The sequence below is a fragment of the Scyliorhinus torazame genome, chromosome 5 (genome assembly GCF_047496885.1).
Source record: "Scyliorhinus torazame isolate Kashiwa2021f chromosome 5, sScyTor2.1, whole genome shotgun sequence".
NCBI lineage: Eukaryota > Metazoa > Chordata > Chondrichthyes > Carcharhiniformes > Scyliorhinidae > Scyliorhinus > Scyliorhinus torazame.
In genome coordinates this window covers 114,485,707-114,496,928 of record NC_092711.1, presented here as the reverse complement: position 1 = coordinate 114,496,928, position 11,222 = coordinate 114,485,707, and the positions used below count along the sequence as shown (strand labels likewise).

The 11,222-nt window shown below is 44.3% G+C and overlaps 1 protein-coding gene across 2 annotated transcripts; it reads right to left on the bottom strand.

Moving 5' to 3' along the window:
* Positions 1-1,604: 1,604 nt before the first annotated feature.
* Positions 1,605-7,888, bottom strand: LOC140419510 (uncharacterized). Of its 2 annotated transcripts, none has more exons than XM_072503403.1 (2): positions 7,818-7,888; positions 1,605-5,156 (listed from the first exon to the last, which is right to left on the bottom strand). In XM_072503403.1, the coding sequence occupies exon 2, from the start codon at positions 5,054-5,056 to the stop codon at positions 4,019-4,021; it is 1,038 nt and encodes a 345-aa protein (XP_072359504.1). In that variant the 5' UTR covers positions 5,057-5,156; positions 7,818-7,888; the 3' UTR covers positions 1,605-4,018. The 2 variants fall into 2 exon arrangements, with proteins under 2 accessions (XP_072359504.1, XP_072359505.1); XM_072503404.1 differs by lacking the exon at positions 7,818-7,888 and adding an exon at positions 6,461-6,608.
* Between the last annotated feature and the right edge of the window lie 3,334 nt (positions 7,889-11,222).

Sequence of the window (11,222 nt, the reverse complement as noted above, 5' to 3'; positions counted from 1 at the left end):
TGGAAAGAAGCAGTCACTTTCTGTCACTGTTTAGAACCACCGTTGGTTTGTGAACTGAAAGAATTTAAGTTCCCCAGTTAGTTTTCATAGTTCTTTGGTTATTTTAACACCTATTACTTACACATGTATTTGTTGAATATATCATACTATATTTTGCTCTCTCAACATTTACACCCTGATGACCTTTATGAACTGATTTTAAGGTAGTGTTTTTAAGGTTTGAAAGCTTTTGGGAGTCAGAGATATAATTATGGCATTGTAAAAAACTTGGGTAATGGAGTTTTGTTTGGATTAAGGAGGTTCCCTGTGGAGTTAATTAGATTTCAGCTTGGTAAGGTGATGTAATTAATGGGAGGATCTCAGGTAGCAGCCATTTTGCAGAAAAGAAGTTCGTTGACTTTTAGTTTTTAGAATAATCTTTACTGTCACAAGTCAGCTTACATTAACACTGCAATGAAGTTACTGTGAAAATCACTGAGTCGCCACATTCCGGCGCCTGTTCAGGTACACAGAGGGAGAATTCAGAATGTCCAATTCACCTAACAGCATGTCTTTCAGGACTTGTGGGAGGAAACCGGAACACCTGGAGGAAACCTATGCAGACACAGAGAACGTATAGACTCCGCACAGACAGTGACTCAAGCGGGAATCTAACCTGGGATCCTGGAGCTGTGAAGCAACAGTGCTAACCACTGTGCTTGGAAGGTGAGCTGAAACAAACTGAGAAGCAGCTTCTGAAGAAGTACAGCCAGAGATTCTGCGTGGGTCTGATTGTCAGTGAAGGACAGTCTGTTGTTGGGAGTTTTGATTCTCTGGTGTCTGAAACCACAAGATTCAATGTTTAGAGTCAACAAGATGAACAAGGAAACACATCAGGGCCCAAAACTCCAGCTGGATATTCACAGGAGAAAGTCTGTTATCAAACACCTCGAATGGACAGAACAGAGAAAGATCCCAACTGTAAGAAACTCTCAAATCATTTGTAAATATCTTTCAAATATTGACGGATTCCAACTGTCAGTTTCCAGTACATTTGAAGTCAATGGAAGGTGAAAGAGTGGTTATTCTGGACCAATAATAAACACTAATTAGATCACAGCGACTGAGTATGAGAGATGGTTAAAGGTTCCAGATGAAACTTGATTTTATTACCTTAAATTGGCAGATTCAGACATTTTATATCTTTGTGCTATTTACAGACTGGAAGCTGAAAGCTGCTGTTTCACTTTCAGTCAGGAGCAGATCCCAGTTTTACACCAATCTCTGATTTGACAGCACATTTCCAGCATTCACCATTGTTCTTCCTGACTCTGAACAAATTATAAAGGAGCTTCTGTGCCGCGTCTAGGAGCTCTGAACCATGGAAGAGAGCAGCTGGGACACATTTCTTACACACCTCAGGATTAACCCACACGGGGACTTTGCTGTCAGTGAAGAGAGATGACAAAGATCAAAGTGTCATTTGTCCCTCTCTGTGTGACCCTGAAGGACTGTGTCCAGGCTGAAGGTCTGTTCCTGCCGTGTGATCCTCCCAGATTGTCCTTTCTGAACTCCAGACAGGTGAAGTTAAACACTCAGGTGGGAAAGACAAAATACACAACAGGTTTAAACAAAGCTGATTTATTTGACATTAATCCACAATATTAAACTTCATTCCAGTTACTCTCAGCAGAAACAAACTCCAACTGTCAGAATGAACATGGTTCAGTCCTGGATGTGATTAACAGCAGCAATAACAGCAGAACCCAACCCCTGTAATCATAGAATTTACAGTGCAGAAGGAGGCCATTCGGCCCATCGAGTCTGCACCGGCTCTTGGAAAGAGCACCCTACCCAAGGTCCACACCTCCACCCTATCCCCATAATCAGTAACCCCACATAACACTAAGGGCAATTTTGGACACTAAGGGCAATTTATCATGGCCAATCCACCTATCCTGCACATCTTTGGACTGTGGGAGGAAACCGGAGCACCCGGAGGAAACCCACGCACACACGGGGAGGATGTGCAGACTCTGCACAGACAGTGACCCAAGCCGGAATCGAACCTGGGACATGTAAGAACATAAGAACTAGGAACAGGAGTAGGCCATCTGGCCCCACGAGCCTGCTCCGCCATTCAATGAGATCATGGCTGATCTTTGTGGACTCAGCTCCACTCTCCGGCCCGTACACCATATCCCCGAATCCCTTTATTCTTTAGAAAGGTATTTATCTTTTTCTTAAAAACGTTTAAAGAAGGAGCCTCAACTGCTTCACTGGGCAAGGAATTCCAGAGATTCACAACCCTTTGGGTGAAGAAGTTCCTCCTAAACTCGGTCCTAAATCTACTTCCCCTTATTTTGAGGCTATGCCCCCTAGTTCTGCTTTCCCCGACCAGTGGAAACAACCTGCCCGCATCTATCCTATCTATTCCCTTCATAATTTTATATGTTTCAATAAGATCCCCCCGTATCCTTCTAAACTCCAATGAGTACAGTCCCAGTCTACTCAACCTCTCGTCATAATCTAATCCCCTCAACTCTGGGATCAACCTAGTGAATCTCCTCTGCACTCCCTCCAGTGCCAAAATGTCCTTTCTCAGGTAAGGAGACCAAAACTGAACACAATACTCCAGATGTGGCCTCACCAACACCTTATACAATTGCAGCATAACCTCCCTAGTCTTGAACTCCATCCCTCTAGCAATGAAAGACAAAACTCGATTAGCCTTCTTAATCACCTGTTGCACCTGCACACCAACTTTTTGCGACTCGTGCACCAGCACACCCAGGTCCCTCTGCACAGCAGCATGTTTTAACATTTTACCATTTAAATAATAATCCATTCTGCTGTTATTCCTCCCAAAATGGATAGCCTCACACTTGGCAACATTGAATTCCATCTGCCAGACCCTAGCCCATTCACCTAGACCAAGTGCAAACTTTGCCACATTGCACTTGGTCCCCAACTCCAAATCATCTATGTGGATGATCCTGGAGCTGTGAAGCAATTGTTCTAACTACTGTGCTGCCCTTAATCACCGTGAATTCACTGGTGTGTCAGTGGGTGAGAAGACCAAGTGAATATCTTGCCGCACACACAGCTGGTGAACAGCCTCTTACTCGTGTGAATGTGTTTGTGTGACAGCAGATTCGATTGATTTTAAATCTCTCCTCACACTCTGAACTTTGAAAAATGTGGACAAGTGGATGTGTGTTGAGGTGGGATGACTGAGCTAATCTCTTCCCACATATGAAACAGATGTACAGTCTTTGCCCAGTGTGAGTGCGCTGACGGACACTAAGTCCACATGTTCACTTGAATCAGTCCCACTGTGAGAGATTCTGAACAGTCTCTTGTCAGTGTATTTTATAACACTTTCCACAATCCAGACATTTAGAATATCTTCAGTCAGTGCAAACTCACTGGTGTGTTAACAGGTTGAATGACTGAGTGAATACCTCCCCCTCCCCACACATGGAGCAGGTGAATGACCTCTCCCCGGTGTGAACTCACTGATGTTGCTGCAGGATGGACAATCGCCTGAACCTCTTCCTGCACTGAGAGCAGGTGAATGGAGTGGAACCGGAGTGACTGCACTGGTGAACCATCAGTGAATGTGGGTTTTTACAGCTAAGACTGTGACAGGAGCATTTAAACCCTCTCTCTGCAGTATGAACTCACTGTGTGTGGTGAGGCTGGCTGGAGGAGTTGGACACGGAGAGATATTTGTCCGGGTGGATTGGTGGAAGTGAGGAAACTAGCAGAGGCAGCTGATTGGATTGTCTCACACTTATTGGAGGGGAGGATGGAGGAGACAGGAGAGGGAGAACATTTCAAAAGGAACTAACTTGTCTTCGAGATATTAAAAAGATTCAACATGATGTGGGTGAAATAGAAAGTTGACTTATTTTACTTTGATTCACAATATTAACTACTATAACTGGGCTGGGGTTTATTAACAACATCAGAAACAGGCCCCAATGAACATGGTTCAGTCCTGGATGTGATTAACAGCAAAGTTCAATCACTGCCGTTACTCGTGAAGTCGCTGGTGTCTCAGCAGGGCGGATGAGTGAGTGAATCTCTTCTTACACACAAAGCAGGTGAATGGCCTCTCCCCCGTGTGAACTCGCTGGTGTGTCAACAGACTGGATAAAGTAGTGACTCTCTTCCCACCCCTGGAGCAGGTGAATGGGACCAACGCTGTGTGAGTGCGCTGGTGTATCAGCAGAGCAGATGACTGAATGAATCCCTTCCCACAACTGGTACAGATGAATGGCTTCTCCCCAGTGTGAGTGCGCTGGTGTATCAGCTGGTTGGATAAGGTAGTGAATCCCTTCCCACACATGGAGCAGGTGAATGGTTTCTCCCCAGTGTGAACTCTCTGGTGTATAACCAGGTGGGATGACCGAGTGAATCCCTTCCCACACTCAGAGCAGGTGAATGGCCTCTCCCCAGTGTGGGCGCGCTGATGTACAGTGAGTTGAGAGGACCATCTGAACCCAGTCCCACAGTGAGAGCACCTGAACGGTGTCTTGTTAGTGTGAACACGCCGATGTCGCATAAGTTCCCAGGAACTTTTGAAGCACTTCTCACAGTCTGAGCATTTAAAAGGTCTCTCCCCAGTGTGAACGCGTTGGTGTACGGTGCGTTGAGATGACCATTTGAACCCAGTCCCACAGTGAGAGCACCTAAACGGTCTCTCGTCAGTGTGAATACGTTGGTGAGACATCAGTTCGCTGGAACCTTTAAAGCACTTCCCGCAGTCTCGACACTTAAACAGTTTCACTTCAGTGTGAATTTGCTGGTGTTTTACCAGGCTCTTTGACTTCATGAATCCCTTCCCACACACAGTGCAGGTGAACGGCCTCTCTCCAGTGTGACTGCGTTGATGGGTTTCCAACTCAGACGGGTGTCTGAATCCATTCCCACAGTCCCCACATTTCAACGGTTTATGTCTGGTCTGACTGCATTTATGTTTTGACAGCCCAGATGATCGACTGAATCCTCGTCCACACACACAACACGTGTACGGTTTCTCCCCACTGTGAACGATGCTTTTTCCTTCCATGTTCGAAATTCGATGATATAAAGTCACAATAAATTGGGTGACTGTCAGATCCTGATGCGATGTTCGATTTGAGTTTCCCAACAAATCCCCTTCTCATACCCTGTGAAATTGATTTAAAACAGAAAATAGGGAGTGAGAGAGAACCCACAAAAACACAAAGGCAGGTTGTGAAATTGAGCTGAATGAATCTGGTCATTTGTGGGGCCGGCACTGGGAAAAAGTGACCATGAAAACTGCTGGATTGTCAGAAAAACCCAGCTGGTTCACTGATGTCCTTCAGGGAAGAGAACCTATCACCTGGTCTGGATCTACAGAAGACTCGGTCCTTTATGTCTTCAACTCAAACAGAACTTAGAATCTCCAAACTCTGAAGCTCTACCACCACCAAGAAAGAGCTGAGTGCTCAGCCATTCAGAGGCATTTAAGACTCAACCTCATTGCTGTGGGTGCTTCCACACGGAGGCCAGACTGGATAAGGATGACAGATTTCCTTCAAGGACATTTACCAGATGGGTTTTTACAACAATCAACAATAGTTTCATGGTCGTCATTAGACTTTTAAAATTCCATATTTTTATTGAATTCAAATTCCACCATCTGCCCTGGTGGGATTCAAACCCATTTCCCCAGAGCATTACCCTGGGTCTCTGGATTACAAGTGCAGTGACAATACCACTACGCCAATGTGTCCCCCTTTGTGATGTATGTTAACACCATCACCTTTAAGTTCCCCTCAAAATCACACAGCAGCCTGACTAGTCTGACCCAGTACAAGAGGAACTGGAATTTCCTCCATTTAAATCCTGGGAAAATGAAGTCATTGTCTTCAGTCCCCGCTACAAACTCCACTCCCTGAACACCAACTCCAACCCTCTCCCTGGCAACTGAGTGAGGTTGACGCAAACTCTTCACAACTTCAGAATAATATTTGACCCCAAGATGAGTGTACAAGCACAAATCCCCATCATCACCAAGACCATCATTTCCACATCAGGAACTTCACCCAACTGCACCCTAATCCGAGTTCATCTATTGCTGAAACTCTGATCCTTTCCTGTTACCTCTCAACTTATTATCCTACACACTCCCGGCCAGCCTCCCAGATTCATCCTCCCTGTAATCCTGGGGTCACACAAAACTCTGCTGCCTGTGTGCTTACTCACACCAAGTCCTGTTCACCCATCACCCCTATGCTCACAGACCGACCGCTGTAATCTCCTCCAGCCTCACAACCTTCTGGGAGAGCTGCACTTCCTCTAATTCCTGAACATTCTGATATTAACTGTGCCACCATTTGTGGCTGCACCTTCATTTTCCCAAGGCCATAAATTGTGGAATTTCCTCCCTAAACCTTTCCGCCTCTCAATCCAACTTTCCTCCTTTAGGATATTCCTTCAAACCTACCTCTTTGATCAAACTTTTGGCCATCAGCCTTAATATCTTCCTTACGTGGCTCAGTGTCAATGTTGTTTGATAACATTTCTGTGAAATATCGAGGGATGTTTCATTACCTTAAAGGCTCAATATAAATAGATCAGCGCATAATGATTTGGACATATATCACCACTGTTCCTTCATCATCACTGGGTGAATAACCTGTAACTCCTTATCTAACATCATTGGTGGAGCACCTTCACCACACAGACTGCAGCGGTTCAAGAAGCTCAAACGTTATAATCTCACGAACTGGGGTTTGGCAATATTTGCTGTTGGTCTTGTTAGTGACACCATTGAGGAGTCACCCGGGGAGTGGGAGTGATGTCACTGTGCAATTGTGGGTGTGTGATGACATCACAGACAGGAAGACAGAACATCTGGGTCGGTGCAAACCAGTGATCACCACACAGTATGGAGGATGTGAGGGTCTTTGAAAGGGTGCAAAGGAGATTTACCAGAATGGTTCCAGGGATGAGGGATTATAGTTGCAATGTTAGGTTGGATTTGGATTTTGTTTATTGTCACATGTACCGAGATACAGTGAAAAGTATTTTTCTGCGAGCAGCTCAACAGATCATTAAGTCCATGAAAAGAAAAGAAATACATAACAGGGCAACACAATGTACACAATGTAACTACATAAACACTGCCATCGGGTGAAGCATACAGGGGTGTAGTGTCAATCAAGTCAGTCCATAAGTGGGTTGTTCTCCTTGGAGCAAATGGCAGAGGGGAGATTTGATAGAGGTGTACCAGTTTCTGATAGGGTTGGATAGTTTATGATATGTCTAGATAAGGTAGATAAAGAAACATCCCCATTATCCGATCATACAATGATTTCAGGGCAGATTTACGATTTGGTGGTGGTGGGGATGTGATGAATAAATTACACCCAGTGAGTGGTAATGACCTGGAACTTTAATGCTAAAATTCAAAGCTCAATAATATCCAGATCCTGATGAATCCATTGTAGTTTAGATTGTAGTTTAGTCGGGCAGCATGGTCGGCACGGGCTTGGAGGGCCGAAGGGCCTGTTCCTGTGCTCTACTTTCCTTTGTTCTTTTGTTCATCCCTGTCAGTGAAGGAGAGAAATTAACAACATTCTCTCCTCCTGCTGACAGGACAGAGTTCGGCGCGCATGCGTCCTGCTGCTCCTTTAACATTAACCCTGGCCTGGCCCCTGCCGGAAATGCTGCGGCCCGGGGAAGCGCGCCGCAGGGTTGAGAGTTTCTTATTCGCGGTTTGAGGTCTTCACTGAGTGTTTATCAAGTCTTTCCGCCCACCCACAGCGTCCATTGCTCTCTCGGGCACACTGTTACCTTACCCGCTGTGGAGACCAGAAACAAGCTGCTCCCCATCACCCCCACTGCGCATGTTCCTTACACTGGGCTGTTCCGCACCTGCGCGATGGTCTCTTGTCCATATCCGGGAGTCTCTGCCGCGTGGCATGCTGGGCAAAATGCCCGCCATTGAAGATAATGGTTGAAAAGATTTATTTGTTGTTGTTGGATGTCGACTGGGACTGAAGGACCATACAGAAACGCAAAAGCACGACCCAATTCTCTTTTGGAGTTGGGCTGAAATTGTGAGACACAGTGGAAATAAATAGACAAAACCATCCCGCTAGGCACAAATGGATAATAATAATCTTTATTATTGCCACAAGTAGGCTTAGATTAACACTGCAATACAGTTACTGTGAAAATCCCCAGGGCCTGTTCGAATACACTGAAGCAGAATTCAGAACGTCCAAATTACCTAACACCATGTCTTTCGGGACTTGTGTTAGGAAACCCACACAGACACGGGGAGAACGTGCAGACTCTGCCAGACAGTGACTCAAGTGGAAATCAAACCTGGGACCCTGGCGCTGTTAAGCAACGGTGCTAACCACTGTGCTACCATACTTCGTGGTATCTCAGCAGGTTCGATCAACAAGTGAATCTATTCCAACACAGAGAACATTTAAACAGCCACTCTCCAGTAAGAATGTGCTGATCATGCATGAAACCTTTGAATCTTTAAGCTAGGGCATGTTCCGCTGGAATAATAGCAAGATGTCCTGGCTCACAAAGTATTTGAATGGTCTCTCTCCAGTGTGACTGTGCTATCTGTCAGTAAATGGTATGACCGAGAGCAGCGCTTCCCACATTGAGCTGCTGAGTGGTCAATCTGCAGTGTCATGACACCCTGGGCCAGTGCGTGGTCAATTCCAGCTCCACTTGACATGGAGTCACAACACAATGAAATTAACTTTTATCTTAAAATACCCCATGTCTTCAGATGGCCAATAACTACAGTCACCTGGCCTTGTAAATTTAAACACTATTAACCTTATATTATTAACAGTAACTATAATTAAATAGGCAACACATGCAACTGGTTAATTCTACTATCCAATGACTGGGACTACGGCGCTGAGAACCCGGGTACGAATCCCAGCCCTGGGTCATTGTCCATGTGGAGTTTGTACATTCTCCCCGTGTCTGTGTAGGTTTCACCCCCACAACCCAAAGATGTGCAGGTTAGGTGGATTGGCCATGCTAAATTGCCCCTTAATTGGAAAAAAAATAATTGGGTGCTCTAAATTTATTTTTAGAAAAATTCTATCTAATATCTAACTCTCAACCATCTCCCCTGAACTCACCCCACCCTCTACACATAGACAGACAAACAAACACAGAGGGGAAAGATAGTGTGAACTTAATGCCGATAATAAAAGGTTAAGAGTCTGTTTCAGATGGAAGTATTGCAGTTAGTTCCTTCACTCTAGGCTTTCAGATGGATGTTGCCTTTACATTCAGTTTGTAATGGTTTTCACAGTAGACTCACAGCATGAGCAGGCAACCAGCATTTGAGAGAGAGAAAAAGTTTCTTCTTCCGGGGTCTAGAAGCTTCATGCCTTCAGACAGTACGCAGTAGAGCAGAGTGAGAAAGCTGCTTCCACCTTGATGGTCCAGTGTCTTCTCCTGGGTTTTCTCTGAAAAACTACACCTGATAAGAACAAATCGCTAGCGGTTGCCGGGTGGAATACTGTCCCTAGCCAATCCATTGATCACCAGTCAGCCAATTGGAACAAACCCCTTATATCTCTAGGGTGCCATAAAATCTGGATTCGTCTGTCCAAAATAGAAAACTTGATAACACAGTGTAGTTTTGACACTTTGAGTTGCTTACTTCCTCTGCTCGAGTTAAATGTATGTCTCAATGGTCCAAAATAATAAAGAGAAAATTAAAGGAATACGAATTAAGGGAATCAACTGTAAGATCCAGATAGCAACATGGCTGTATCATGGGTTCCCAGATCAGAGAGGAAGTCCGTTCATTCCCATAGTCAGTGACTTGCACTTTATAGCACCTTAACAGTAATGACAACATTCCATAACCCTTCACAGGAATATTAACTTTCCCAATATTTAAATAGTTGATTGCTGACATTTTTATGCTCGTCTCTCCAATTTAATCCCAAAACACAGCTGTAATTCCCACACAGTCAAAACAGGAATGATCTGCTTTTCTCAACATGAATCAATGGCACTGCAAAATAGCATTCCATAACACACTGACAGTTGTGAAACCACTGGTCCTCTGATTCATGGTTAATTGACCTGCCAGAATGCAACATAAACGTGAATTGTGTGTGTATTTCATGTTTATTACATCACACATATTTTAGTAAAATGTCTTTCAACTGATTGATCCCAGACTGATTTATTCCACCAATATTAATAACAAATGTTTCATGTCTCCAGTTTTGTTTTACTGCTCCTGTATTCAGCCAATCTCAATTTTTTCTCTGTGCATTTCTTGCTGGTAATTTCTCTCTTATTTTATTCTCCGTACTGTTTAAATCAGTTTCCCATCTGTGTTGTGTCTCTCCATCCAGATTATTCAGACATTGTACCCAAGTTGGTAAAGATTTCAGCATTATGGTTTGTACATTTGATCTGCTAGGTGTCTGCCATTTCCCCCAGTCTCTCTCTTTGTCGTGATCTGTCTCACTGTTTCCTATATTTCCATTTCCCCAGTCTCTCTCTGTTCTCCTGGAATTTGTTACTATCCTCCCCACTATTCCTATATTTCAATTTTCCCCAGTCTATCTCTGTGTCATCCTGAAATTTGTTATGATCAGCCTCACTGTTTCCTATATTTCCATTCCCCCAGTCTCATTCTGTTCTCCTGGAATTTGTTACTATTCTCCCCATTATTCTTATATTTCTATTTTCCCCAGTTTCTCCCTGTCCTCACTGTTTCCTATATTTCAATTTTCACCAGTCTCTCTCTGCCTCCCTTAAGTTTGCCCGATAGGACAGGACATGTGCCATATGTGTTTGCTTGGGTGTTGGTGCATCCACGAGTGCCTGGTATGTGTGTTTGTAGAATATAATGGTGTGTATGTGTGTCTGTATATTTTCTATGAAATCGACATAGTTAATATAGAAAGATACAGGAGGTGAAGTGGCTGCATGAAGCCCCATGTTAGAGGACAGTGACCCAGGGCCAGGATTCAAACATGGGTCCTCAGTGCTGTAGGCAGCAGTGTTAACCACTGCACCACCGTGCCACCCACAATTTTAAAAACTAAACGTGATTACACATGCGTACTTGTAGCTTCCTACATTACAACAGTGAATATATTTCAAAAGTACTCCATTGGCTTTAAAACACTTTAGGAGGTCCAGTGGGAGTGAGGTTTTATAGAAATGTACATTTGTTCTCACTGTCCCTA

What these genes read in the sequence shown, in the direction of transcription:
- LOC140419510 (XM_072503403.1), bottom strand. Translation starts at nt 5,056, where the DNA reads ATGGAAGGAAAAAGCATCGTTCACAGTGGGGAGAAACCGTACACGTGT.